Source organism: Ursus arctos, unplaced genomic scaffold (genome assembly GCF_023065955.2).
Source record: "Ursus arctos isolate Adak ecotype North America unplaced genomic scaffold, UrsArc2.0 scaffold_12, whole genome shotgun sequence".
NCBI lineage: Eukaryota > Metazoa > Chordata > Mammalia > Carnivora > Ursidae > Ursus > Ursus arctos.
Genome location: NW_026622786.1, coordinates 27,602,716 through 27,630,351, shown reverse-complemented (window position 1 = coordinate 27,630,351; position 27,636 = coordinate 27,602,716). Strand labels below are relative to the sequence as shown.

The 27,636-nt window shown below is 39.5% G+C and overlaps 2 protein-coding genes across 6 annotated transcripts in view; one reads left to right on the top strand and one right to left on the bottom strand.

Annotated features, from left to right (window-relative positions):
- ALG14 (ALG14 UDP-N-acetylglucosaminyltransferase subunit) overlaps nt 1-15,865 on the bottom strand; it is a 108,858-nt gene extending 92,993 nt beyond the window's left edge. Inside the window, exons 1-2 of one of the 2 annotated variants that reach the window (XM_026497576.4) lie at nt 15,636-15,865; nt 10,778-10,929 (exon numbers count right to left, since the gene is read on the bottom strand). In XM_026497576.4, the coding sequence (XP_026353361.3) occupies nt 10,778-10,929; nt 15,636-15,771 (288 nt within the window). In that variant the 5' untranslated portion in view covers nt 15,772-15,865. The remainder of the gene's footprint in view (nt 1-10,777; nt 10,930-15,635) is intronic. The other variant, XM_026497574.4, reaches the window with a different exon arrangement.
- The window catches only part of TLCD4 (TLC domain containing 4), a 98,772-nt gene continuing 86,785 nt past the window's right edge, over nt 15,650-27,636 (top strand). The window contains exons 1-2 of one of the 4 annotated variants that reach the window (XM_048220435.2): nt 15,650-15,833; nt 23,381-23,577. The gene's annotated coding sequence lies outside the window, so the exon portion shown is untranslated. Of the gene's footprint in view, nt 15,834-15,882; nt 16,046-23,380; nt 23,578-27,636 lie in introns of those variants that run through there. The other 3 variants (XM_026497572.4, XM_048220437.2, XM_044383627.3) reach the window with 3 other exon arrangements.

Sequence of the window (27,636 nt, the reverse complement as noted above, 5' to 3'; positions counted from 1 at the left end):
CCCAGTGGAAATTACATTTTTTTAGGAGGCTTTTCAAGATATTTTTTCATATAAGTAATTTCACAGCTAAACATTTGTTTCCTCGTTTTTGTTTTGCTTGTTTGTGTGTGTGTTTTTGCTTAGCTTTCACTCTTCATCTTTCTAACTTCAGTTGCTTTATTCCAGCGGGGTTGAGATGCTTTTCCCAAGGAAAGCCTGTTTCTCTTTAAACGCTAAACTATGCAGAGAAACACAGGCTAATAGTAGAGTTAAAAAGTACACCACGAATAATTATTTCTCTTTACTCCTGTGTAATAAATAGGATAAATAACATACCTTAAGATTTTAAATACCATTTTAAAAATTATACTGAATCAAAGGAATCGGGAAATTTGAATGAAGTTTCTGCAACAAAAATAGGTCATCTCTACCACTTAATTAGCAAAATTATATTAATTTAAAAAGTAGCGTAAACATCTGCTATATATTTATATCTAGTATAAATAGACAAATATGAGCATTTAAATATTTTCCCTATAAACCAGCAAAAACATTTAGAAATTTACTGAGTAATTCCATATCAGTGTTAGTTATAAACCAAACAACAGAAAATTTCTATGATACTTGGATAAATCTAAGTGATTAACAACTGGTAATTTGTATCTCCTGATTTCTGGGAAAGTCTTTTACGTTTTTGGAAGAGCAGGCTTGTGTTGCAAATGTGGCTTCTGGCTTCTCACCAGAACCAAGTGTGAATCGATGCACTTTTACTCCTAAAGTGCCCTGAGTGATGTGGATGAGACACCTTGCCCAGGCACAGAGTACAATTACTGTTAATGCTTCCAAATACTTGAGACTTTCTGCTTCATTTAAAAAGTCTGAAAATCAAACTACAGAGTGAGAGTCAAGGCCTTTAACCATAAGAGTATTATGTATTGCTAGGAAATTGCAGATGATACAGTTCTATCACAAAAGAAAAGAAAAGAAAAGAAAAGAAAAGAAAAGAAAAGAAAAAAGAAAGAAAAGAAAGAAAAGAAAAGGAAAAGGAAAAGGAAAAGGAAAAGGAAAAGAAAAGAAAAGAAAAGAAAAGAAAAGAAAAGAAAGAAAGAAAATTGGTGAGTGGGGGAGTTGCTACTTATACAAACAGTCCAGAATAGACTTTCATACAGAGAATAAATTAAAACTCTGACTTTAATTAGAAAATTAATTTGACTTTGGTTCTGGCACAATGGCAATATAAACTAACCTGAAAACTCTCCTGTAAACAGATTAAAATGCTGTAAGAATGGTAACAATATTTTTTTATCTGATGTAGAAAGAAGGGAAATCCCGACTTGCCAGAAATAAGAAAAAAATGAAAGAGGAGAGACAGCTTGTGACACAGAGGTCCAGGAGGGAGACTAATCACACCAGTAACCCAGGGTGGGGGTTTGAGGCCTCCCCCACCGCCCCGCCGTGGGTTCTGGAGAACAGGCCACAGACGAACGACATACTGACAGCCGATATTTCCATGACAGTAACAGTTCCCTATATTTGAAAACTAGAGTGCTCTGGGGCTCAGTTCTTAGTCCTCTTCTAATTTCTAACTATACTTAGTCCCTGGGTGGGACAAGAAGTCCAGTTTCTTGTTTTAAGTACCATCAGGTAAACACAGAAAACTCCAAAATTCATATTTCAGACCAGAGCTCCCTCCTGAACTTCAGACTTACAGATCCAACTGTAGAGTCAGCATCTTTACATGTATGTTTACAGACATCCCACACTTAGTCCTCCTCCTCCCTCATGTAATCTTCTTTGCCTAAATTAATGGCAATTCCATTCTTCTGGTAGCTCAGGCCAAAATCTGGATGTCATCCTCTACTCCTCATCTCTTTCCCACACCCACACACAGATAAAATTTAGCTCTACCCTCAAAATATATCCAGAATCTGATGGCTCAGATCATGATCTCGGGGTCCTGGGATTGAGCTCTGCATCAGACTCCTTGCTCAGCAGGAAGTCTGCTTGGGATTCTCTCCTTTTCTCTCTGCCTCTCTCCCCGCTCACTCACTCTCTCTCAAATAAATAAATATTTAAAAAAAATACTAAACGCCATATATGAAAACCCACAGCTAACATCACACTCGATGATGAAAAACTGAGAGTTTTTCCTCTAAGATCAGGAATAAGGCAAGGATATCCACTCTTACCACTTCTTGCAACATAGTACTAGAAGTCGTAGTCACAGCAATAAGACAAGAAAAAAGAAATAAAAGGCATCCAAATTGGTAAGAAAGAAGTTAAAGTGTCACTATTTGCAGATGGCATAATACTATATACATAGAAAACTTTATAGACTCCACCAAAAAACTATTAGAATAAATGAATTCAGTAAAGTTGCAGGGTATAAAACTAATACACAGAAATCAGTTGCATTTCTATACACTTAACAAAGGAGCAGAAAGAGAAATTAAGAAAACAATTTCATTTGCAACCGTACCAAAAGTAATAAAATGCCTAGGAATATACTTAACCAAGAAGGTGAAAGATCTGATCTCTGAAAACTATAAAACACTGATGAAAGAAACTGAAGACAACACAAACAAATGGAAAGACATATCATGATCATGGACAGGAATCATATTGTGAAAGTGTTCATACTACCCAAAGCAATCTAAAGATTCAATGCAACACCTATCAAAATACCAACAGCACTGCTGACAGAACTAGAACAAATGATCCCAAAATTTGTATGAAACCATGAAGCATCTCAAATAGACAAAACAATCTTGAGAAAGAAGAACAAAGCTGGAGGTATCACAATTCCAGATTTGAAGATATACTACAAAGCTGTAGCATAAAAAAGTATGGCACTGGCACAAAAACAGACTCATAGATCAATGTAACAGAATAGAGGGCCCGGAAATAAACCCATGCTTATATGGTCAGTTAATCTATGACAAAAGAGGCGAGAATATACAATGGGGAAAAGATAATCTTTTCAATAAATGGTGCTGGAAAAATTGAACAATTATATAGAAAACAATGAAACTGGACCACTTTCTAGCACCACACATAAAAATAAACTCAAAATGAATTAAAGACCTAAATGTGAGACATGAAACTATAACACTCTTAGAATAAAACACAGTAATTTCTTGGATACTGGCTGTAGAAACATTTTTCTAGATATGCTTCCTAAGGGAAACAAAAGCAAAAATAAACTATTTGGATCACATCAAAATAATAAGTTCTTGCACAGCAAAGGAAACCATCAACAAAACAAAATGGGAGAAGATACCTGCAAATGGTATATTCAGTGAAGTGTTAATATGCCCCAAATATAAGGAACTTATACAACTCAACACCAAAACCCCAAATAAAATGATTAAAAATGGACAGAGGACCTGAATAGACATTTTTCCAAAGAAGACATGCGGATAGCCAACAGGCACATGAAACGATGCTCAACACCAAGGAAATGCGAATCAAACCCACAACGAGATACCTCCTTACCCCTGTCAGAACGGCTTGAATAAAAAAGATAAGAAATAACAAAGAGTTGGTAAAGATGTGGAGAAAAAGGAACTCTTGTACACTGTTGGTGGGAATGCAAGCTGCAGCCACTGTGGAAAACTGTACACTGATTACTCAAAATACTAAAAATAGAAATACCATATGATCCAATAATTCCACTACTGGGTATTTACCCAAAGAAAACAAAAACACTAATTAGAAAAGATATATGCACCCCACATTTACTGCAGCATTATTTACAATAGCCAAGATGTAGAAGGAACCCAGTGTCCACTGACAGATGAATGGATAAAGGTGATGTGGTGTATATATATATATATATATGCACAAGGGAAATAAATCCAAATAAGCACTGACTGTATAAAACAATAATAGTAATAAGTAATTTGGGTGGTATAAAAACAAGGTAGAACCAAAACACTGTATACACATACACACACACACACACACACACACACACACACACACACAACGGAATATCAGCCATAAAAAAGAATGAAATCTTACCATTTGTGATAAGATGGATGGACCTAGAGAGTATTATGTTAAGTGAAATAAGTCAGACAGAGAAAGACAAATACCATACGATTTCACTTATATGTGGAATCTAAAAAACAAATGAACAAAGAAAAAGCAGAAACAGACCCATAAACACAAAGAACAAACTAATGGTTGCCAAAGGGAAAGCAGCCAGGAGAATGGGCAAAATGGGTGGTGGTGGTGGGGGTGTACAGGCTTTCAGTTATGGAATGAAAAGGTCACAGGAATAAGAGACACACATAGGGAATATAGCCAAAAGTATTGTAATTGTGTTTTATGGTGACAGATGGTAGCTACACTTCAGGTGAGCATAGCATAATGTATAAACTCATCAAATTGCTATGTTGTATACCTGAAACTAATGTAACATTGTATGTCAACTGTACTTCAATTAAAGAAAAAATAAAAATAAATAAATAAAAGTCAGGTCATATCACTTCTCTACCTAAAACCTCCCAATGGCTCCCTATTTCACACATGGGGGTAAAAATCTAAGACTAAAAATGGATCACAAGGTCTTAAAAAAATTTGATCTCAGGATGCCTGGGTGGCTCAGGTGGTTAAGTGCCTGCCTTCAGCTCAGGTCATGATCCCAAGGTCCTGGGATTGAGTCCTGGATAGGGCTCCTTGCTCAGTGAGGAGCCTGCTTCTCCCTCTGCCTGCGACTCCCCCTGCTTGTGCTCTCTCTCTCTCTGACAAATAAATAAATAAAATCTTTAAAAAAAAAAACCCTGATCTCAACATCCTCACCCTAACTTACATGGGCTCATAATGGACTCAGCTCTTCCTCCCTTACTTTGCTTTGGTCAATTTGATCTCTTTGTTATTTCAAAAACATGCCAGGCACAGTCCCATCTCAGGGTCTTCTCTGCAGTTATTGTTTCCTCTCTAAGAACTCCCTCCTCAGATGGCTTTATACCTTCACTTCCCCCTCAGGTCTTTGTTCAAATGCCACTGTCCTGGCCACTTTGTCTAAAATGCAACCTCCTTTTAACACCCCCCACCCCCGCCAATATTCTGTATTCCCTTCCCCTGCTTTAGTTTTCTCCTTAGCATTTAACACTAACACATTATACACTTTACTTATTTATCTTGTTTACTGTCTCCCCATTGCAATGTAAACACCATCAGGGCAGAGATTCTTGTATGTTTTATTCACTACTGCATCACTAACATTCAGAAAGTATTCAGTAAGTATTTGTTAAATAAATGAATGAATGCTAAATATATATTTATGAAGGAAAAAAATTCAACCTAGAATTCTAAATGCAGAATGCAATCAAAGGAAGGTCAAAACCAAAACATATTCTCAGGCAAACAAAAAACATGGAAAGAATAAATCACTTTTAGACCTTCCATGGAAGAATAAAAGATATGCTCTGGAAGAAAGACACTGGATCCAAAAGGAAGGAGTGGGAAGAATATGCAAGGAAAATAAATATAAATAAGCACTGACTGTATATAACAATAATAGTAATAAGTAATTTGGGTGGTATAAAAACAAGGTAGAACCAAAATACTAAACAATAATATGTAAGATGGGAAGAGGTGTTTACAGTTAAAACATTCTAAAGCTTTGTTTTTCAGGAGGAAGATGGAGATATTAAGTTTTTTACTTTAAGTTTGGTATCCATGTAGACAATTTAAGAATAGCGTCTTGAAGAACAGAAGAATTTTCATTCCAGGAGAAGGGAAAAGGGAGGATAAAGAAAGCTCAATTAATCCAAAAAGAAGACAGAAAAAGGAGGATAAAAAGATTCAAAGAAAAGTACGGTAAGTAGAAAGAACCAAATAAAATAGTAGAAACAAATCTAAAACATTAATAATCACAATAAATGTGCATGTAACAAACATGCTAGTCAAAAACAATGATTCTTGGTTTTGAATTTTAAAAATTGTGTTATATGTCATTTAAAAAAGACACACCTAAAACACAACAACGACCAAGAGGTAAAAATAAAGAGATGGGCAAAGATATGCCATGTGAACACTACTGCACAGATTACAAAAGTGGCAAGAGAATATTATGAAAATATTTATGACTACACATTTGTAAACTCACAACAAATAGATATGTTCCTAGAAAAATATCTTAGCAAAACTGACTTAAGAACAAACAGAAAGCCTCAAGAGTCTATAACCATGACAAATAGAACACATCAGGGCCAGGTATTTTTATAGACAAGTTCTATAAAATTTTAAAAGTAACTCTCCATACTTATATAAATTCCCTCCCAAAATAAGAAATTGTATACTCACATAATCAGATTAGTGTTATCTGATATCTGATAGTGTAATCTGATTAGTGTAATTTGGTTTCACTACCAAAACTAAAGACAACACAAGAAAGGAAAAGTACAGGACAATCTCACTCATGAACATTAATGAAATAATTCCTAAACAATACCCTTGCCAACAAAATCCAGCAATGTGTTAAAATGTAACTCACTATGAACAAACTGGGTTTATTCCAAGAATTCAACAATAGTTCATACCTTGTAATTGCCCACAAAAACAGATAAAATGGGAAAAACAATATGATCATCTGAGATAAGAAAGGACATTTGATAAAAATCAACAACCAAATATGATTTAAAATTAAACCGTTGGCAAATTTTTAAAATCATAAAAACTATAAAGATGACCACTATACTGCTTCTATTAGTTACTGTTCTGGAAGTTCCAAAAACAAAATGAGAAAAAGAAATAAAAGGTGTAACGATTAGAAAGAATCATAATTGTTACCATCTGCAGATGATATTATCTTTGTAGATAACATAAAAGTGTATAAATTACTGGAATTAATTAGAGTGTGACAAGGTGGTTCTTATAGGATCACTATACTCAAATCAATTATATTTCTATGTACTGCAAGACAGGAAATACCATTAAGAGGTGTTATCACTTAAAATAATAAGACAATACAAGGTGCACGGAATAAAAACAACAAAAAATAGGTAAGTCTCTCGTGAAGAAAATTAGAAATGTTACTGAAAAGCATTAAAGGAAACCTAATAATGCAGAGACACATGATGTCCCTGGATAGGAAGATATCATCATATTGATTTGAGTTCTCCTCAAACTGATGCATTGATTCAACCCAATTCAAACAAAAATTTTAACACGTTTCTTTGTGAACTTGCCAAAGCTAACTCAAAAACTCATGTGAAAAAAGAAAGAACTCCTAAGACACTTCTGAAGAGAAGACTACAGGAGCTTGATATTAGGAATAGACCAACAAACCAGTTAACAAAGAAGAAAGCTCACAGACAGATCTTCACATGCATAGAAACTTGATGTAACAGCGGTAGCACTGCAGATAAGTGAAAAAAGTAGTATTCAATAAATAGTGCTGAGCCAGTGCTGGTAGCTACCGTACGAGACAGTGCAGATCTGATTGTTCGATATTCTTGGCTAATAAGGGCTCTGCCAGCAAATGTACTGATCACTACTGATTTCTTCAACAAGACTCCTCCCCAGTCTTGTGAGCTTCACAAGTAGAACGGAGAGCTGTCTAGGGGGCTGCAAGTACAACTCTCCTAAGCTGTAGTTAAAAAAGAGAAGAGTAAGTGGATTCCTCCCTTGAGCAAAGCTTGGTGGGAAGGTGTCTCTCCACCTGGCCTCTCCCCCAAGCGAGGCATATAGTGTAGCCATCAGAAAGGACAACAGGCACGTTCATACTACCACCCTCAATGGCTCTCTCTGCATCTCTGCAGAAACTCTTCCCAGCTTTAGATTCATGAGTAGAAACCCTTTTAGGAATGAGATAGTATTTTTTCTCTAAAAAGGGTGGCATTGCCCCAGCAGTAAATTAATTGATGGAAGAAAGCAGTCTAACAGAGATGCTCAGTCCTACACTGGTGGTACCACTTTGATAGTAAAACAAAATAACGGCACTTTAAAAATTCAAGATCTTTGGCTTTTGTATTAAAGTGAATCAAACCTTGTATGGACCTAGAGGGCATTATGTTACGTAAAATATGTCAGACAGAGAAAGACAAAGACCATATGATTTCACTCATAATGGAATCTAAAAAGCAAAAGAAAGAAACAAAGCAGAAACAGACCTATAAAAACAGAGAACAAACTGGTAGCTGCCAGAAAATGGATGAAGGGGAGTGGGAGGTACAGGCTTCCAGTTATGGAATATGTAGGTCACAGGAATAAAAAGTTACAGCATAGGGAATATAGTCGATGATGTTATAATAGTGTTGTATGGTGACAGATGGGAGCTACACTTGTGGTGAGCACAGCATAATGCATAGAATTGTCACATGACTGTATACCTGAAACTAATGTAATATTTTGTGTCAGCTAGACTTCAATTAAAAAATAAATAAATAAAGTGAATGACGCCCAACTTACACGGTTCTAAAGTGTCTATAACAATCTTCCTGTAGGGGGCCCTAGGTGGCTCAGCTGGTTAAGTGTTCAACTCTTGATTTTGGCTCAGGTCATGATCTCAGGGTCCTGAGATGGAGTCCACGCTGAGCATGGTGCCTGCTTAAGATTCTCTCTTTCCCTCTCCCTCTGCCTCTCCCTCCACTCTCAAAAAAAAAAAAAAAAAAAAAAAAAAAAAATCCACCCACAATCTTCCTATATATAACAATCTTCCAAATGTTCCATTAAACCACAAAATTCAGCAAATAAACAATACATATGCTGATGGACCCGGAGGGAAATATTCAATATGTATGCTAAATTAAAACTGGAGCCTCTAATTGGATGCACCTTCAGAAAGAAGAATATATATACACTAATAATTGGGTAAAAAGATACCCATTCCTTATGTTGAAAACAATAACAGTTTGTAATTACTCGACTTTTATATTTTTTAAGTAGTCTTTACCACTGCTAAATTATAGTACTATATTCCACTTGTGTAAAAAAAATCACCATTGTATTCTCCAAATTCTCCACCCTCTAAGATAAGAGATTCAATGACATTTTTAGTCTCTGATGCCTTGAATAATCCCCAAAGCATTCTTTTCTCACTTAGTTTTTTGGATTGGAAAAGAATGCACAAAAGAGGCAGAGTGGCCTATGCAGAATAAGTTTTGGAGAAGACACGCTTAGGTAAGTGCCACATATTAGGCGGACCTTATTTATACTTCTGGGTCTCCATTTTCTCATTTGTAAAATAAGGATGGTATTATCTGTCTTGCACATTATTAAAAGGATCAATTACAACACAGGGATGAATAGTGTCTCCCCCAAATTCCTGTCTATCTGGAATCTGTCAATGTGACCTTATTTGGAAAAAGGTCTTATACATGGAATCATGTTAAGATGAGGTCATACTGAATGAGTCTGGGCCCTATACCCAATGACTGTGTCTTTATGAGAAGGGAATGTGAAGACAGAGACACAGGAATGGCCCTATGACAGTGGAGACAGAGATTGAAACGAGGCTGCTACAAGCCAAGGAGTACCAAGGAGTGTTGGCAGCCATCAGAAGCTGGGAAGAGGCAAGGAAGAATTCTCCCCTGGGGCCTTCAGAGAAAACACGGCCCAGTCGAATCCTTGATTTCAGATATCTAGCCTCTGGAACTGTGAGAGAATACATTTCGGCCCTTAGCACCCAGTCTGTGGTACTTTATTGCAGAGGCCATACGATTCCTAAAACAAATGAAGCAGTTGGCTTATCCCTCACAAAGAAAAAAACACACCATAGCATTTTGTTATGGCTGAATAACAGCAGGCAGATTCTGATCTTGTTTGACATGGAATCTCCAAGAATACATTTTAACAGTGTTTTAGTTAGGGATCATGTTTACAAGTGACCAAAACTCAACTGAAACAGGCTTTAAAAAAAGGCCTGGAGGTGGGGTGAGGTGAGGAGGTGAGAGAGGAAATGAGGGGGGAGTCAGAGAGGGGCGATATAGTGGATCCTGAATTTCCCACACAGATGCAGCTGGACCTCTGGAGTTACTGAAGGCAGGTCTCAGCCCCTGGTTTCTCATTTTACTCTTCCTGTGTATTAACGTCATTCTTTTCTCCAGCTATAGTCGAGCTTTACCCACCAGGTGAAAACATGACAGTCAGCAGCTCCCAAATTTTATCTTTTACGGACTTTGTCCCCAAAGAAAGACTGCCTCCGTTTTCTGGGTCCTCAAGTCCAAAAAGCCCAGAGAAACACTGAGGAGCTTGAGCTGGGTCAGCTTCCACTCCTGAACTACCTGTTGCCGCTCCGTGGCTGCGCGGGTACCAGAGGCAGGGAGGGATGGAGACAACCTCCTCGAGGAACAGCTTGATAAAGAAGTAGTCTCGCTTTTGTTCTTTTACCCCAAATTCTGGCTAAGATGCTAAACTGAAGTGAGCAACCAGAGATAGAGAAGTAACTTTAAAGGCAGATACAAATACAATTTGAAGAATAAGAAGTAGTCATAGATACATCATCCAGAAATGCAATACATTGATAAAGAACTTTAGTGAAGAGCCAATAAGCACATGAACCGGATGCTTTATGTGTAAGTTTAAATTTTCCTAGCTGGAATTAACTGAAACACAATTTCCCTTATTTAAAAGAATAAGAGAGAATATAAGAAATTAAGCTACCACTTGAAGATGTAGTTTAAAGAAATTCTTATCTTTTGGTAGTAGAGGAAATATATTTCATCAGCAATAAACATTTGACTGCCCTGTGTGGGCAGGGAGCTGAGGTGCCACGAGATTGTTTCCAGAGATAATTCAACTACATACTCAACTTTTAACTTTCTTAGAAATAGAAATGATTACTTACCATGGTACTGGGGTCTCTATCAGCTCGATTTAGTTCAAAAGAATTTATTTTATGGGCACTCATTTCGTCAGTATCAGCAATGATATAATGTCTCGGAGAGTAAGCATTGGACAGGTTCTCAAGCAGCCTCAGGATCTCAGTGGTGTGCCCACCTGGAAAAAATATTGGGAGGCCTAAATTAAGAAACCCACAGTGTGGTTACCAGAGGGGAGGTGGGCGGGGTGATGAGTTAAATGGGTGATGGGGATTAAGGAGGGCACTTGTTGTGATGAGCACCGGTGCTGTATGGAAGTGTTCAATCGCTACATTGTACACCTGAAACTAATATTACACTGTGTTAACTAACTGGAATTTAAATAAAAACTTAAAAAAAAGAAACCCCCAATGGACATATCTATTTGACTATGCTATACTAATGTTATATTTCATGTATTTCTCAATAGGTGAAAGGAACATTTGGAAACAATAATCTATGCCCTTGTATAAATACTACTTTTATATGGGGGAAGAGGATAATAACTGTATAAAAATAAAATTGGCACTAGCAGTAGGTGCTAAGGAAGGCACAAAGAAGTATAAGACACAACCCCTGTCATCAAGAAGTCTGGTAGGAGAGGGGAAAGACACACAGACATTTGAAGAGTAATGCAAGACAGCATGCAAAATTTAAATGGGGGCAGAGGTGAGGCAAGCAAATGGTTATGAAAGACCAACCTTGTAAGAGGAGGGGAGATCCCTGGTAAAGGCTGAGAGGCCTTGAGAGGTGAAGCTAATGGATAGGAGCAGGGAGGCCACTGGCCAGGAGATGGATTATTAGGACATGAGACGGCAAGAGCAGAGATGTGTGTTCAGGAATGGTGGAAATACTGCGAAGAAGGACGAGGGTGAAATCAGATCAGGAAAGAAGCCTGGAAAATGGAAAGACGGTCACCGGGTCACTGAAGGTTTCTGTGCTGAGAAGGAATATCAAGGAGGCATGAGCACTGATCAGCAGGGCTTGGGGCTTCCTAAGGAAGACTCCCGTTCAGCACTGTAACCCCAGCTCCTAAGAGAGGTCTCAGCACACTACAGGTAGTCAAATACTTACCAGCTTCACCAAACAACTACTCAATTTTTGAAACTGTACGATCTCCAAAATTTTAATACCATGAATTTAAAAATCGACTGTGTACACTGAGGTTTCCTTCATGAGGGAAAAAACCCGAAAAGAACATCAACCTCTCCTGTTAACGGTACAGCATTTAAGCAAAGCAATCAAAGTCCTCAATGACCCCTATCATACCATTTCGTTTTACTTCACAATCTCTCAGCCTCAACCAGGATGATGTGCTTAACATTCTTCTTAACATTCTTAACATTATTCATCTTATTTGTTATCTCCTCCTTACCTCTGGTCACAGGGTCCCTCCCATCTACTAAACTCTCCCCCACCATTACTACTACAAGAAAGCGCTTTCAGTAGTGACACAGTGAACATATAGAATGATAATCAAACAAATTAAACATGTGGTTTCTCCCAATGCACGTATTTTCTTATAGTAGAAAGGGAAGGATTACTCTCTAGGTTCTGGAAGGAATTAGATATAGAAATAAAATTGGCATAGATTACGTGTGAGGAGGAATCAGAATCATACTTTGTAACTTGTCACCCATCTTCTTGTCTGGGGCATGTAATTTACACATCTGATTTATACTCATTTTAGTATTTTTGTTTTTAGCCTTGAGAAAATGTGGTTTACAAAGTAGGTACTTGTTTTCACAGCTGGACCAATTAAAGATAAAAAGGATAATATCCACATTTTCCACTGCAATTAAAACTTCATTATACCTGCTTTAACAGTCTTTTCTTTTTTTAAAACAAAACATTTACTGAATACATTCTTTGAAGATTTAACCTTGCCACTGAATAAAGTCATTAAAATGATGGGCTTTGTCTTCTATTTTACTCTTTTATTAAGATATATTCTTTGGGGGGGGCGCCTGGATGGCTCAGCGGTTAAGCGTCTGCCTTCGGCTCAGGGCGTGATCCCGGCATTATGGGATCGAGCCCCACATCAGGCTCCTCCGCTAGGAGCCTGCTTCTTCCTCTCCCACTCCCCCTGCTTGTGTTCCCTCTCTCGCTGTCTGTCTCTATCTCTGTCAAATAAATAAATAAAATCTTTAAAAAAAAAAAAAGATATATTCTTTGGGAACAAAATCTTCTCAGTTTTAGCTTAAAATATATCTGGAATCCAATCTCTTCCCCTGCCATCTTCTTTGCTACCACCCTGCTCCAAGGCACATCACCCTCACATCAACTATGACCACGTCTTCCCGGTCTGCTCCCCCAGCTCTGCTTGTCTATTCCAGGGTCTACAACGGTCTATTCTCAACACAGCATCCAGTGTGATTCGGTTAGAGAGAGTTGATCAATTTACCTCTGCTCAAAACCCTCCAGTGGCTTCCCTTCTCACATGCAATAAAAGGCACCTTGTAATCTGACCCCTTACTTTGTTACCTCATGGACCTCATCTGCTTCTACCTGGCTTGAGTTTACTCCAGCCCCTGTGGCGTCCTTGTGGTTGGGTAGCTGTCATCTCCCCTGGGAAGCTTTCGCTTAACAATTCTGTCTAAAATGCAACCTCCTTTCCGTACCTCATAATATTTATCACCATATAATTTAATATGCAGTCTGTTTCTTTAGCTTTTCTCTCCCCCTAACCCTGGCTCCGCTAGAAGGTAAGCACGATGATGGCAGGCACTTCTGCTCATTTTGCTACTGCTGATCTTCAGTGCCTTGAAAATAGCAGGCACTCCTATTATTGCATGAATGGGTAGATGAGCATTTGGTATTAAATCTAAAATTTGCCTAAGGAAATCATATATTTCAGAGAAGAGTAGTAATTTTGATTGATATTCTTTGAAAATATGTGGTTAATTAACAACATATTATGGAATCTAAAGATTAGACATTTTTTGGTATTCAGGGTAAACACCAAAAATGCCTTCCCCCCCTCCTCCAAAATTCTGGGCACTAACTATTAAATTATTTGTCTGATTACAAGTCTTTCTTTGACTTGGATGATTCTTTGAGGTCCTGCACCTCTTCTTACCCTGAATGGTTTGAATGACAAAGGCACCACTTGCCAGACTAATTCTCAATCTTAATTTTGTTTCCCAGTCCACCAAATCTAATACTGTCAAGTGAATGGCTCTAACATCCATTCATCCATTTGTTCAGGACAGAAACCTGGACATCATTCCTTAGCCTTTCCTTCCCTCACCTCCCACTTTCAAACCACAAGTTCCTTCTTGTCTCCCTACCTCAGTCTTTGTCAAAACATTCTCTTGACAATGCAGAGTGAATGATCTTTGATTTAATTGGGTCACTCTCCACTCCAAAGTATTTTTAAAAGATCCTTTGCTACCAGGACTAACAACAGTCACCATTTAAATGCTTATTATATGCCAAGCACTTTGCTAGACGCTTTTAATACTACATTTAATCTCTCTTCACCTCTTCTCTTCCCATATTTTTCAAGGTGGAAACAGAAAGTTCAGTGAGGTTAACTAATTTGCCCAAGATCACCAAGTTAGTAAGTGGCAGAGATGTGATTCAACTCCAGGATTATGCCAATCTAGAGCCTGTGGTCCTAACCCCTACATGGTATGAAGCAGTGGAGTAGTGCCAATAGCTTTATAGAGCATGGGTTACAATGCCCTTTGGGATCTGGACTGGGCTTACCGCTCCACATGGAACTCAAAGCAACAGTTCCCTCCCACCTCTGGCCATTCCAAGTGCTCTTGACTTCTTTTCACACCCTCCCAGTCCTCAAATTCTCTTTGGTTGATTCCTGGTCATCTTTCAAGTCTCAGTTTAGAAATCACTTCTTCCAGGAATTTTCCTGTCTCAAATTCAGATAAAATGGTGCCCTTCCTGAAGACTGCTATAGGAGTCTATACTTTCCAGATTACAGCAAGTACTCATTTTGTTTTGTTTTTTGTTTTCTATTAGTTTTTCTATAATCTCCTTTTCACTCACTGCCTGTATCCTTGTACCTTTCACACTGTTCCACTACCAAGTCACCACTCCATGGCAAGTAGTAGTAGTCGCTTTTGTTATTTCCAGAGCTTAGCATAGTGCCTGGCCTTTCCGATGGCTCAACATAAAGTAATGAATTATACCGGAACATAAGTTTAGAATATTTGCTCATACTGTAAATATTATTCTAACTGGATACAATCTCCAATTAGCATTTCTAAATGTACATAATATATCTATCTCTGTCAGAACTTATCCATTTAAAATTGTGAGAGCCTTCAGAGCTGGTAGACTCTGTTAAATTGTATTACATGATAGTGCAGCTTGTTGTTCATAAGCGGACACAATACTCTCAAATGTGTATTGTTCTCTGGTCAGTAGATAACTGTCCCTATCCTCATGGATTTGTATATTTATAAATATGACAATTCACTTTGCCTCATCTATCATGTAGTATTCGTGATTCCCAAACTAAATACAAAATGCCTAGATTAATAACGCAAAACAGCAATTTTTACTCAGGAAAATTGTAAGCATCATAAGGCTTCTGCGTCCTCTCCGCTCAATAATAATTTGTTAGAATAATATACGCTAGGTGGAAGCTTAATTACAGACAAATGTAAGTTACTCATTTGTCCTTAAAAGATGCCTGGGCCGCGTCAACAAACCAGAATTTTGCCCTGACTGGGCGACCGGTTCCGGTTAACATAGGGAAACTACAAATCTCAGTGTGCAATGCTCCAAAAAGTGCTAAGGAGACTAGAGGAGAGCGTCGCGGTGTACTCTGGGGCTTGTAGTCACCGACCCAGGCTCGACAGTCACCGCCCCAATACTTACCGGACCCAGCCACCACCAAGAGACTGAGAGACTGACGGGGCACCAGGACCCGAGGATGGAGCACTACCCAGAGCCGCAGTGCCAGCAGCGCGGCCACCGCAGCTCCCGCCGCCGCTAGGATAAGGACGCTAGCCATGCAAGGAAACGACGCATGCGTACTATCTCCGCCGCCGCTCAGAAGCGGTCAAAGTTCAAGAGGTACGGGCGCTGCGGAGACGCAAACGGGGCGTGTCGAGCCTCTTGATGGGCGGGGCTTTTCTGCTCTAGGAGGAGTTGGGGCGAGAGGCGGAAGTGCTGGCTCTGGGGACTTTGGTGACTTCCGTACGGGATTCCACGCGGCTACCTCCCAAGCATAAACTGAAATTCGGCAAGTTAAGCGCAGGAGAAGTGTGATTTCCACCCGTGACGAGGTCAGGCCACCTGTGCACCCTAAAGGCTCCGGAGCTCCCAAGTTAGGAGGTGTTTCCGCGCCACTAACTTTGTGAATTCCACCTGAGGCCAATAGCATACGTCGCCTTTTTTCTTCCTTCCTCTCTTTCTTCCTTTCTTCCTTGTTTCCTTCCTTCCGTACTTTCTCTCTGTCTTTTTTAGTTTCTTTCTTTTTAAATGCCAAGGGAAAAGTTTCTGTTGCAACATGCAGACATTTCTGTGCTTGCCAGTAAAAGTTACCTTAGTACAAAAAATTGAATTTAGGGCCCTCATCATAATCTCTTTCCCGACATTCGTATCTTTAACTTTTCTAGGCATTTTCACAGATCTCTCTGATCAGAATGGCCGAGGGTGATCACCTCCAATTATGCCATGATCCTGAGAGGAGTGGAAGCTTCAGTGACTGAAGGTAGCAGGATAGAGAAGGCAGCGTCCTACAATTAATATTCAGTTAATTTTACCACAAAGCCAACACTTCCCCCAATCCCAGTTTTGCTTATTTTTTGTTGCCTATTTAATCCACATTGCAGCAATATAAAAATACTGAGATTACAGAAGTCCCCTCACCCCAAGTGTAATTGCCATCAGTCTGGTAGAGACTGTAGGTGAGATAGGGCAAGTAAGTATACAGATGAGTAAACAGGTCCTGAAAGATGAAACATTTTGCTCAAGTGAAATAGTGGCAGACCTAGATTTAGAAACCAGAAATCCTAACTCTTGCATAGGAGTATTATATTGTGTATTCCTTTGCTAAGTTCAGACTTGTTGATTATCACACTTGCCTAGAGCCTAGAATGTGTCTTTTAAAATGCAGTCTCTCAGGAGAGGTGTAGGATCAGGTTATCTAACCAATGTGTCGATTTCTATCAGCAGTCAAGTTTGGGAAACATTTGGGGACTTGGTAGCATCATTTTCTGGCTAATGGATCTCATAGCGCTTCCCGTATTCTGTCTTCCAATCAAATCCCCCTTACCCTACATCCTCACAATAAGGCCAAAAGGTGACTATTATTTCCCTCTTTAAGGATAAAGACATAGATTCTATAAAAGTAAAATAGTTTGCCTAAGATTTCTTAGCTAGGAAGTGTGGGCTTAGAAGTCAGTGCCTCAAATTTTGATGAAATCAGAATCCCCTGGGCTTAATAAATACATAGTTCAAAGTCCAGAGGTAGGGCCTCTGGCACAGTATAAAAAAACAACTAAAGTATATTACAAAGGATGTAGTTTTCTTTCATCTGCCCACTCTGCCATTCCCAGCAATGGCTTCAACCTAAGACTCTCCCCTCATACTTCAAAGAAGATGTTAGCATCTCAGAAATTACATCCAGATGCGGAAATTTCCAGAGCCAAAAAACATTATCTTGTCATTGGGTCTTTCTTTTTAAGGCTGAGGAAACTTTTTCCTGAACCCCTCATGGACTTTCTTCCACGCTGTCTGGCCATACTTATTCATGATAGGAATGAGACCTCAAAGCTGGCTGGGGTAGGGTGGGGCATGGCATACAGCTACCTGTTGTATCTGGTTATTTGGTGGAGGGTGGATACTGAACACAATGGTCACTTGGAGAGAAGGAAGTTGGAGGAGGATAGAGGAGAGATGATTGTCGGTTAGGCAAATAGCATTTGGATTGCTGTGAAAATGTGTCCCAGATGGCTTTGTAACCTGACGCAGGCAATGCAGATGTCAAGCATATTAATAATTACTGGACTGCAGCTCTCAGAAGACACTCTTGCATTCTCCTTTACCCCCATCGCCTCACTTCTGTAATTACCTGTATCTGTAGGAAATAATCAGCTTCACCACATTGGCATGCAGCTGGAATGAATGGGGATGATCAAGCACTTAGGGCTGCCAGTAAACACAGCAAATCAAAGAGGGAGGAGTAGCAGGCATTGTTTAGAATTATTGGTTATTTTGAACTAAGGCTAAGGTCAAAGTATTTCGTGTTTCTGACGAGGAAGTTGAGTGCAGAGGGGAGCTAGGTGGCAGGCAGGGACAGCAACAAAGTTGGGAACTCCTGAACAAAATCAATGTCTGCTGGTCTGTGACAGGCACAAAATATGTAGATAATCAAGAGGTCAAGAAGCTGGGCTGGATTAATCAGGAAAGGCAAGGCTGAGTGACAAGAAGCAGCAACTAAAATTTCTCTTGGGGAGTAAATTGTACTGACAACACAGATTACAGATGCACGGAAGTAAATTATAGTGCTGTGAAAGCATGGAAAATGTATTAATAATTGACAAAATGAGTAATCATATTGAGCCATAGCCAATTGTAAGTAAAGTGTGTCTGGGAAGTGATTTTTATTATCTTCTTGAATCTATTTTCTGAAGCTTCTAAGGCAAATATCTATTATTCATGAATATTAAAAAAGTTAAGATTATTTTGCGCTATTCAGTAGGATTGTGCTTGTTAATTTATTCAACATATTTAATGAGCACCTGCTATGTGCTGGATTTGGGTACAGGGGATCTCGTATGAACAGGACAATAGGCCAGACAAGAAACTTAGACTAGAAAGATGATAGTGGAGGCAGAAGAGGGTTTGAGAAGAAGATTTGAGATATATTTTATGGATAGAGTCATTAAAACTCCTTGGTGGATTAGATGTTGGGGATCAAGATGGCTCCTAGAGTTTTGGCTTCAAAACTGGTTGGATGGTGTCATTTGCTAAGAATAGATGGACGGGAAGAGAAACAAGCTTTATGGGTAGACACAGGGGAGGAGAGGATGAAAATGAAGTGTTCCGTTTTGGATGTTAATTTGAATAGCTTGTTAGACACCCAAGTGATTATGTCAAGTAGGTAGTTTCATGTACAGATCTGAAGCTTGGGTCAGAGCTAGAGGCATAAATTGAGAAGTCAGCATATACATGATACTGAAAGCCACGAGACTGGGTGAGATCACCGAGGGAGGGAGTCTAGGTCAGTCCTGTGCAATAGAACTTTCTTCAACGATGGAAAGGTTCTGTGTCCATGTTGCTCACTATTTACATGTGCCTATTGAGCACTTGAAAAGTGGCTAGGGCGACTGAGGAATCTTAACTTTACTTCATTTAAATTATTTTAAATTTAAATAGACACATGCGGCTATTGTCTACTGTATTGGACAGCTCAGGATTGAGAAGAATATGGAGTCATTAACATTTAGAGGTCTCATAAAGGAGATTTAGCCAGTAAGGAAGATAGAGAAGGGAAAGCCAGGAAGATAGAAGGAAAATCAGGAAAGAGTGGTGTCCACAAAAACCAAGAGAGGAAAATGATTCAAGAGTGGGAGTGCATCAGCTATGTCACATGCTGATCATAGTTGGGATCAGATGACTTGAAAACAAATTCGTCACTGAAGATCTAATAACGAACAGCATTTTCATGGAATGATGGCTGTAGAAGGCAGTTGGAAATGGGCAGAAGAGAGAATGGGAGATGAAGAAAAACAGTGTCTATAGACAATTATTTCAAGTTTTTCTTTGAAGGGGAATGGAGAAATTGGATGAGAAATGAAGGAGAATTTGGAATTGAGGAAACTTATTTTTTAAGATGGGAGTTATTGGACATATTCATTTGAATTTTACAATGATCCAATGGAGGAAAATTGATGCAGGAGAGAAAGGGAACAAGAGTAGGAACAAAGTTCTTCAAAAGATGAAGAGGGTTGGAATGTACAGCACAAGCGGAGGGGTTGGGCTTTGATAGGAGGGGGACGGCCCTTATCCCATGATAATAGGGTGTAAGGCAGGGATATAATGCAGGTACTGAGACGTTTATAGAATTGGTGGTGAATAGATGAGGGTGTGGAGATATGGGGTTTAGAGTGTGAGAGGCTCTGGGAGAAAGAAGTTAGGAAATAATCATCTTGAAAAGTAGTTGGCATATTCATCAGGATTTCTGGGCAGATTGCAATGTCCATTTGAAGCTTGTGATAACAAATTCAGAGAGAAACCAGTCAACATAATTTTATGTCTTTTTCCCCACTGGAAAAGACAGATAGTTGGCTTTAACCAAAGTTAAATTTTTGACAGGTGAACACATTAGCGAGGTAAGATTCCTCTCAAGGGAGGGAGGTCTGTGGAACATTCTCTGGACATAGTGGGAAGTGAAGACAGGAGGGTAAAGGTAGGAGAGTGGATGAATAGTGGCCAAGTGTAAGGTCGGGGGTTGGAGGCCTAAAGAAGGTTGAAAAATTGCAATGAAAGAACTAGAGCCAATTAACTGTAGAGATAAGAGGTGGTGATCAGAGGGTGGGATGTTTTAAGTCAAATTCTGTTATTACTGATAGTGTTTAGGGCGTTAACTCTAAGAATGGATGAAAAAGATACAGGGGCCACCCACATGGATGCCAAAGTCACTAAGGGGTAGAGAGGAAGATGAGCTCAAGTTTTCAAAAAGTAAGAGTTCGGAAGATGATAGCAACCAAAACTTTGGGTGTAAGCAGGATCTTCCATTTGTCCCTCAAGATTCATGCTTCTCCACCCCAGTCAGAGCCATGAGAGCTGAAGCCTGTGGAGTCAATCAACCGGTTTTTTGCTGTCTGGTTCTGGTTGGGTTTGGCCAAAGGAGAGCCTCAGCAGATCTGATGCAGGGAGGCTGTGTCCCTGAATGGGAGGTCTCTGCTCTTCAGCATAGCTTCTATACCTCTCTCTCCTGGGCCCCAGAACTCCCTTCCCTTATTCGTTCAGGCCATGGGGTGGTGATGATTCCACTGTTACTAGCCCTCAGTGACTGCACTATCCCTTGTGCCTTCCTTCCCTCATTCACACGTCTGTAAATCATCCCTTTATTAAATCATCCTCAACTAAATACAAGTGTGCCATCTATATCCTGTTGGGGTGGTACAACTGCATGACAAGAAGTTCAAAGGAGCTAGAGTTTTTGAAAGACGGAGAAATGGTTTGGAAGCAGTGATGCAGACCAAGAGTTTCCCCACCTCCTGTGGGTGTGTGAGAAACAAATGGCCTCCATTTGAGAGACATACTGAGGAGCAAGTCTTCAGGTTCTGCAGGGAAGTGGAGAAGTCATTCAAAAAGAAGTTAAGATATAGGGGAGATTTGCAGGTGACAGATTAGGAGGTCCAAAGTATGCCATGAAAGGGTTTGAAGGGTGGTGAGGAATGGGAGTTGAGTCATATTGGGAAAATTTAAAAGTAATCATGGAGATAAGAATCAGGATGATAATGGCCCATGTGGGAGGCTTCTGGGGCTTGGAGCAAATAAGGACGAGGGCAGGCTCTCCATTCATTTCAGTTCAGTTCTACAAGTACCTAATATGTGCAGCTCACTGGGCTAGGTACTGGGGAACAGTGGTAAGACAGTAACAGTTAATACCCAAGCAGTGACTCAATAATGAGCCTGGCTATGTGAATTGCATACCTCTTAACAGGGCCTCCTAGAGAAAAGCCACCCAACCTGTGCTTTCATGGGCTGCCTTGGAGTATGGGCCACTAGGGACCCTGGCATGTAGGCCCCTTCCCAACAGAGTTCAACAATCTTCAGTCCTAATGAAGGTAGTAAAGTACAGATAAAGACTGAAGCTCTTCTGCAAGAGCCAGGAGCACCACTTTGGTCAGCATTATGTGTGCCCGTGACAAGGTAACGCTAGAAGGGAGTTCTTAGTCTGAGCCATAGACAGAACTTTGGCCACCAGGACTGATGGTTGTATGCTTTACCATTGAAGATCTTCCAGAAGGTGTGGTAGGATAGGTGACAGAAAGTGTCCCAGTACAACCCAAATCTATACACTAGACCTTTTTTTTTTCTGTATCAAAATATATTAATATATGTTTAAGTTGCAACCTTTTCCTGGATGAAGCCACTTGCTAGGATTCCTTGAATACTAACCCTTGAAGGCTAAGGCCATTGTTAATATTTAATTGGCATTTACTGTGTGCTTAGAACTTGAATTAACTAATTCTCACAATAACCCTAACGAGGTAGGCATTATAATGATCCCATTTTACAAATGAAGGTATTAAGGTACAGAGAGATCATTTGCTCTGGGTCACAAGGCCAGGAATTGGCAGTCAGGATGCCAAAAAAGCTCATACTCTTCTCTTCTACAGTATCATTAAAAGATTTTATCATATATTTATACCAGCTGTTATACTATATATTTAAAAAAGGAAGATAGAAAGATACTTTACTATGATTGACTTTTCCTTTATAAAATTAGAGCTAGGGGTGCCTGGGTGGCACAGCGGTTAAGCGCCTGCCTTCGGCTCAGGGCGTGATCCCGGCAATTATGGGATCGAGCCCCACATCAGGCTCCTCCACTGTGAGCCTGCTTCTTCCTCTCCCACTCCCCCTGCTTGTGTTCCCTCTCTCGCTGGCTATCTCTGTTAAATAAATAAATAAAATCTTTAAAAAAAAATAAAATAAAATTAGAGCTAAATAGGAGGCAAAGGATTTTTAAAAAGGACCTTTTCAGGGGCACTTGCTTGGTTCAGTTGGTAGAGCATGTGAGTCTTGATCTAGGGATCGTGAGTTCAAGCTCCATGTTGGATGTAGAGCCTACCAAAAAAAAATTTTTTTTAAGTGGATTTTTCATAGTCCAGTTAAGAATTGCTTTTCTGTTTTCTAGCTTTGTCTCCAAGTGCATTCCAAAAGGAAACTAGATTAAACAGACATGTCTATCTCTCTCGAGTCATACCTTGTTTAAGATAAATTTGCAGTGAAACTACTAGACACGCTAATTTTTTTCTCTTACTTTATGTTCATTTATCTCAGGTATATCTTTCCAGATATGTTTATAAATTCAGCTCCAGCCCTGTACACACAAAATGCCTTATCAGTTCCAAATTTAGCAAGACATTAAAATCTTATTTAAAAATAATATTCCCAGACTATCATGGTAAGTATCACACCAAGTCATACTGTTTATTAATGACAACCACAACAATAATGGCTCCTTTAATTTTCAATTACCATATTTTCAGTTTTAGACCTATAAATAAAGTCAGAAACAATTCTATTTTTGCACTAAATACTGCTTGTCTTTGAGATCTTGCGAATTAATTTTCTCCTCATCCCAACCCTCCCTCCCTGCAAAACCTTTGCCTGGGATGCCTATGAAGTCTGTCTTTTCTTCATTGTATACCTGCCCTTTCTACCCTGTCTTTCCCAGATCCTTTTTTGCTGCACAGAGCTCTTTGTCCTTATTAGAAACACACAGATTGTACCTTCTCTCTTATCTGACTTTGTTCCTGTGAAATTCACATGCATGATAAAACATGCAGACTACCATTCAGTAGGCATTTATATACTTTCTCAACCACCTCTCACAGCCTCTCATGAACTTAAGTACTATTATTATCCCCATTTTGTAGGTGAGGAAGTTGAGGCTTTGCCACGCTAACTCATCACTGCGGCTGCTTTGATTTGACTTCCTGTGGATGTACTTTGGCCATCTAGTGGCCTCAGGAATATGGTGATGTTACTTAGGGAAGGTACTTACTGCAGAAAACATCTTACATTAAGAAGAAGGGGATAAGAAGAATGAAATATACAGATGTGCTACTTAAAGGTTAGTGTTATTTTCTCTTGCAAGTGTTGTGTAAATAGTATATGAATACATTGCTCCATAGCAGGTAAGGAACTCTTGCTGTGCCCTTTAACCTGGTTTCTTATCAGCGTCTCCAAGCTTTATTTAATGTCCTGTTCATCTTTCATCAACATTAGGTGCCCTATTTATTGTGAATCCCTTCTCAATTTGTTACAAACAGGCTTGTTAATTTACCAACAACAGTTTTTGATAGAAATCTCAGATAACTTTGCTATTTCCCAAATTTAAGCTTCCCTTCTCCACACCAGTACTCCAATGGGATCTTTGCTGGTTGTATTTGTTTGGGAGTAACTTAAAAGACAACTTAAATGAACCTGAGAAAGTCTTACCACTTTGTAATACTTGATGAACATTTACCGAGGGAACTGTGATCTGAACCTAGAAATTTAAAAGAATCTCTAAATTTCCCTTTCTGAACAGATGCTATCAACTAAACGAAACCTCTTATGGTCAGTGTCCTCCATCAATTACGCCCTCTCTTTCCTGAATCTCTAACCACTGACTCTCACCGTGTCTTTATCCTTAACCTATAATGCTCAAGTCTCCCCCATTAAAAAATAAAAGCAAAATCAATAAAACCCTCCATCAATCAGCCTGGCTCAGCATAACTCCTTTAAACTACCAGCCAGGCACAGCACAACCACATGAAAATGGCCCTCCAGTCTTTAACCACACCTTTATGCTTTTGCCAGAGTGTTTTTCCATTCCCAAACTATTTTTATTCAATTGGGCTGTTTCATGAAGCCTTCTGGTGAGCACAGAGCAAAGTTCTATTTCAAGTGTTGAGAGGTGGCCATCTGAGCAGGTAGCCAGACAGCCGATCTTGGTGGACTCCTAACATATGGAGGTTCCTCTCAGCATATAGAGGTAGCATGGCCCTCGCAACACTACAGAAAGAGGTATTGACTGACACAGGCCTTGCCCTAGAATGACCCTGTCCTATGCATAAAAGATATCTCTGTAATATACTGACCCAAAGAGTGTCTGAGTATTTAAGAGCTTGGTTGAATTTGTGCTGTCCTGACTTGCTCCCAGAAAAGGAAACAGAGCCTTCCTGTGATAAAACTTGCAAATAAATGGGATACATTAGGTTTGCTCTATCTTAGCCCATCTTCCCTGTCAGCCAGCACCATATGGCTCTACAATAACGTTCTGAAAAGACCTAACAAACCGCCCAAGAAAGGAACTTTCAGATGCCTTCTCCCCATTTTCTTGGATCTCTTCTTAGTCTCTCAGTCCGGTGGCCCCTCTCATCCTTCAGAAATATTCAGCCACTTCCCACCAAAGGATGTTTTATCCCTTGGTTTCTTTTTCTGTATCCCAATGCCTCAGACTTCATCTGAATGAGCATTCTTTTTTTCCCCCCTCAGTCATCTGGGACTCCAGAGGATAAGGGGCTTAAGTGCCGTGACTGAGGCTGAAGGTAAATCCCCCATCGTTGTTTCTCTCCCACCACAGTGATCTCCCTGCCATCTAAAATATAAGCACACATTGCAACAGCAATTATTTTCCTCAAAGACAATCCAATCCAGTCCTTTCTCCATGAAATATTCGTTTTCTTAAAAAAAATTTGGCTTTATAAAAGTATCAGAATAGAGATTGCTACTTTCTCTACCACTTTAAAGAAACAGCACCAACTTTTATTAGAATTTGTTAATTCTGGGTCTTTTTTTATGGGGGTTTGGGATGGCAGGGAGTCGTATTTTCCATTTAATCTGCCCAATAAAAGTGCCCAGAGTGTATGTTTTACTATTGCTGATTCATATCTCTTTTGTCCATTCATATTTATTGATTTATTGCCCCCCTTCCATTGGTATTCTAAAGAGGGGGGTTTTGCCCTTGGCACACCAGCTGTGCCAAGGTGTTTTGGGTCCTTCATTTCCACACCAGCTTGGATCCCTGGTTCTCCAGTGAGCAAGCTGTCTGTCTCACACAGAAGTGGCAATTACTGACTATGGGAGTGAAGTAGGTGGAGGCGCTGTCTCTGGAGGCCCCAAGACCCTACGACTATAAGATGCAACCACCATATCCAAGAGTAGTTCTGCACTGTGGCAGAACTTTACCCGCCTACCATGCAGAGCACTCTGCCAGTTCAGCTGTTCAGGTTACACAATCTGTATATGCTGGGCAGCTAGAACTGTAGGCCACCCTTGTCTCTGGAACCTGATACCCCAACGTGGTCCCTGGGGGCTGGTTCTCATCTCAGTCCACTTGCAAGTGGAGCTAGTCGTACTAGTCACCATCTTCTCTTTTTTCCTAAAAACTCAGTGTTCTTGTCCATGTTTGCTGTCTCATTTTTCTTGGTTCATTTTCACTCCTTAATTTGCTGAAATCTAACTTCTGCCGTAATTATTCACCAGTAACCTCTAGATTTTCAAGTCCAAAGAGCATTTCCTTTTCTAGCCTCTCGTGTTCTCTCAGGCAATTGAAATTTTTTCTCCCATTGACTTTGATTACTCTGTTTTCTTCTGATTCTCTTCACATCACTATTGCTCTATCTTGATATTCTTCTTTAGTTTTTCTTTCTCTTTCTGCTTCCCTTAAGATAAAAAAAAACCCAAAAAGCTTAAAAAACATATTTAGAAAATGCTAGAAATAATAAAATGGAAACTTAGGTAGCCACCAGCTAGATTTGCCCTTTCATGTATTCTTTTTTTATACTGCCATTCTCTTTCCCTCTAAGAAACAAAATCCTTATTTACCTGATGTTGGTCTTTGTGTCTCTGAGGGTTCTTAACCTTGGGACTCTTTTCTTCTTACTTCTCGTGGCAGATGAATGGCTGCCACCATAACATTCATTTTCTTCCCTCTGGTGCATGTTCTCTCAGCCGGATACTCCTTGTCCTCCTTTACAGCTAGGTATGATTTTGTGGGGACTTCTTGCCGGTGGACTGTAACTAGAAGTGGTGAGTACAACTTTAACCCTACCTTTGTAAAAGAAGACAGCTTGCCTTGCGCTGTTTGCCATCTCCTTTGTGGACATGTCTATGATCATCTGCAACCATGGAGATGAGGAAGACATCCTATGAGAGAGTGGGATAGCAAGATAGGAGGAATCTGGGTCCTGAATGACCTCATAGAACAGAATGACCTGTCAGTCTAGGCCCAACTGTTATGTAAGAGGGAAAGACACTTTTGTCTTCTTTATTTTCATTTTTCATTTCTTTACTTTCATTTCCAGTGCTTTCTGGGGTCTCTATTACAGCAAGTTAGCCTTTACTCTAGTACAAAAATTGATACCTGGAAATGGGGGACTTCTAACAATGTCTTAAAACATATAGCATTACCTAAGTGGTCAGACCATTGGCAGCGAGGAAACAGCTCTTGCAGGCTGGAAAACTGGTGATTCTTGTAGTGCCATTGTAAGATATTTGGTAAAAATCTCACCTACTTAATTTGGAAGACTGACCATGTTTCTTGTATCACTGAATTTTAGAGGAAGCATTTGGAAAGAACCAGAATATGAGTGTAATTGTTGCTCCTTGGCTAGTTTAGGAAGGTTTTCCAAGAAAGAAATGAGCTCACATAAGAAATGATGAGTTTGCAAGGAAAGATGGAAGAAAATAGAGTGTATAGAAAATAGAGGCCTCACAGGGTTGGAAAATCCAATTATTTCTGTGGTCCAAACGGGAGAAGACTGTTTTTCAGATGCTTAAAGCCCACCCATTAAGATTCCTCAGCCAAAGAGATCTAGCCTTGCAGCAAAGGTCAGATTAGCGGTGTTTTACCCTCACTTAGTTTTTAAAGATTACCTCAAAGTAGCCACAATTAAAACAATGAGAAGAGGAAGGAGTAAAGCATAGAAACTAAAGAATAAGAAAGCTTAAGAGCTCAGTCCAGAAAAGAACTTTGGGTATAGTTTCTGTCACATGTAACAGACTGGAGATGAATAGCATAGAAGCCTACAAAGATTTTGAGGAAATTGTATTGCTAAAGAAACCGGAAATCTGACCTGCAAAAGCCAATCATTGTGTCCTCAAGCCATTTCCAGGAAAGCATACTCTCCAGTTTTCACTTAAA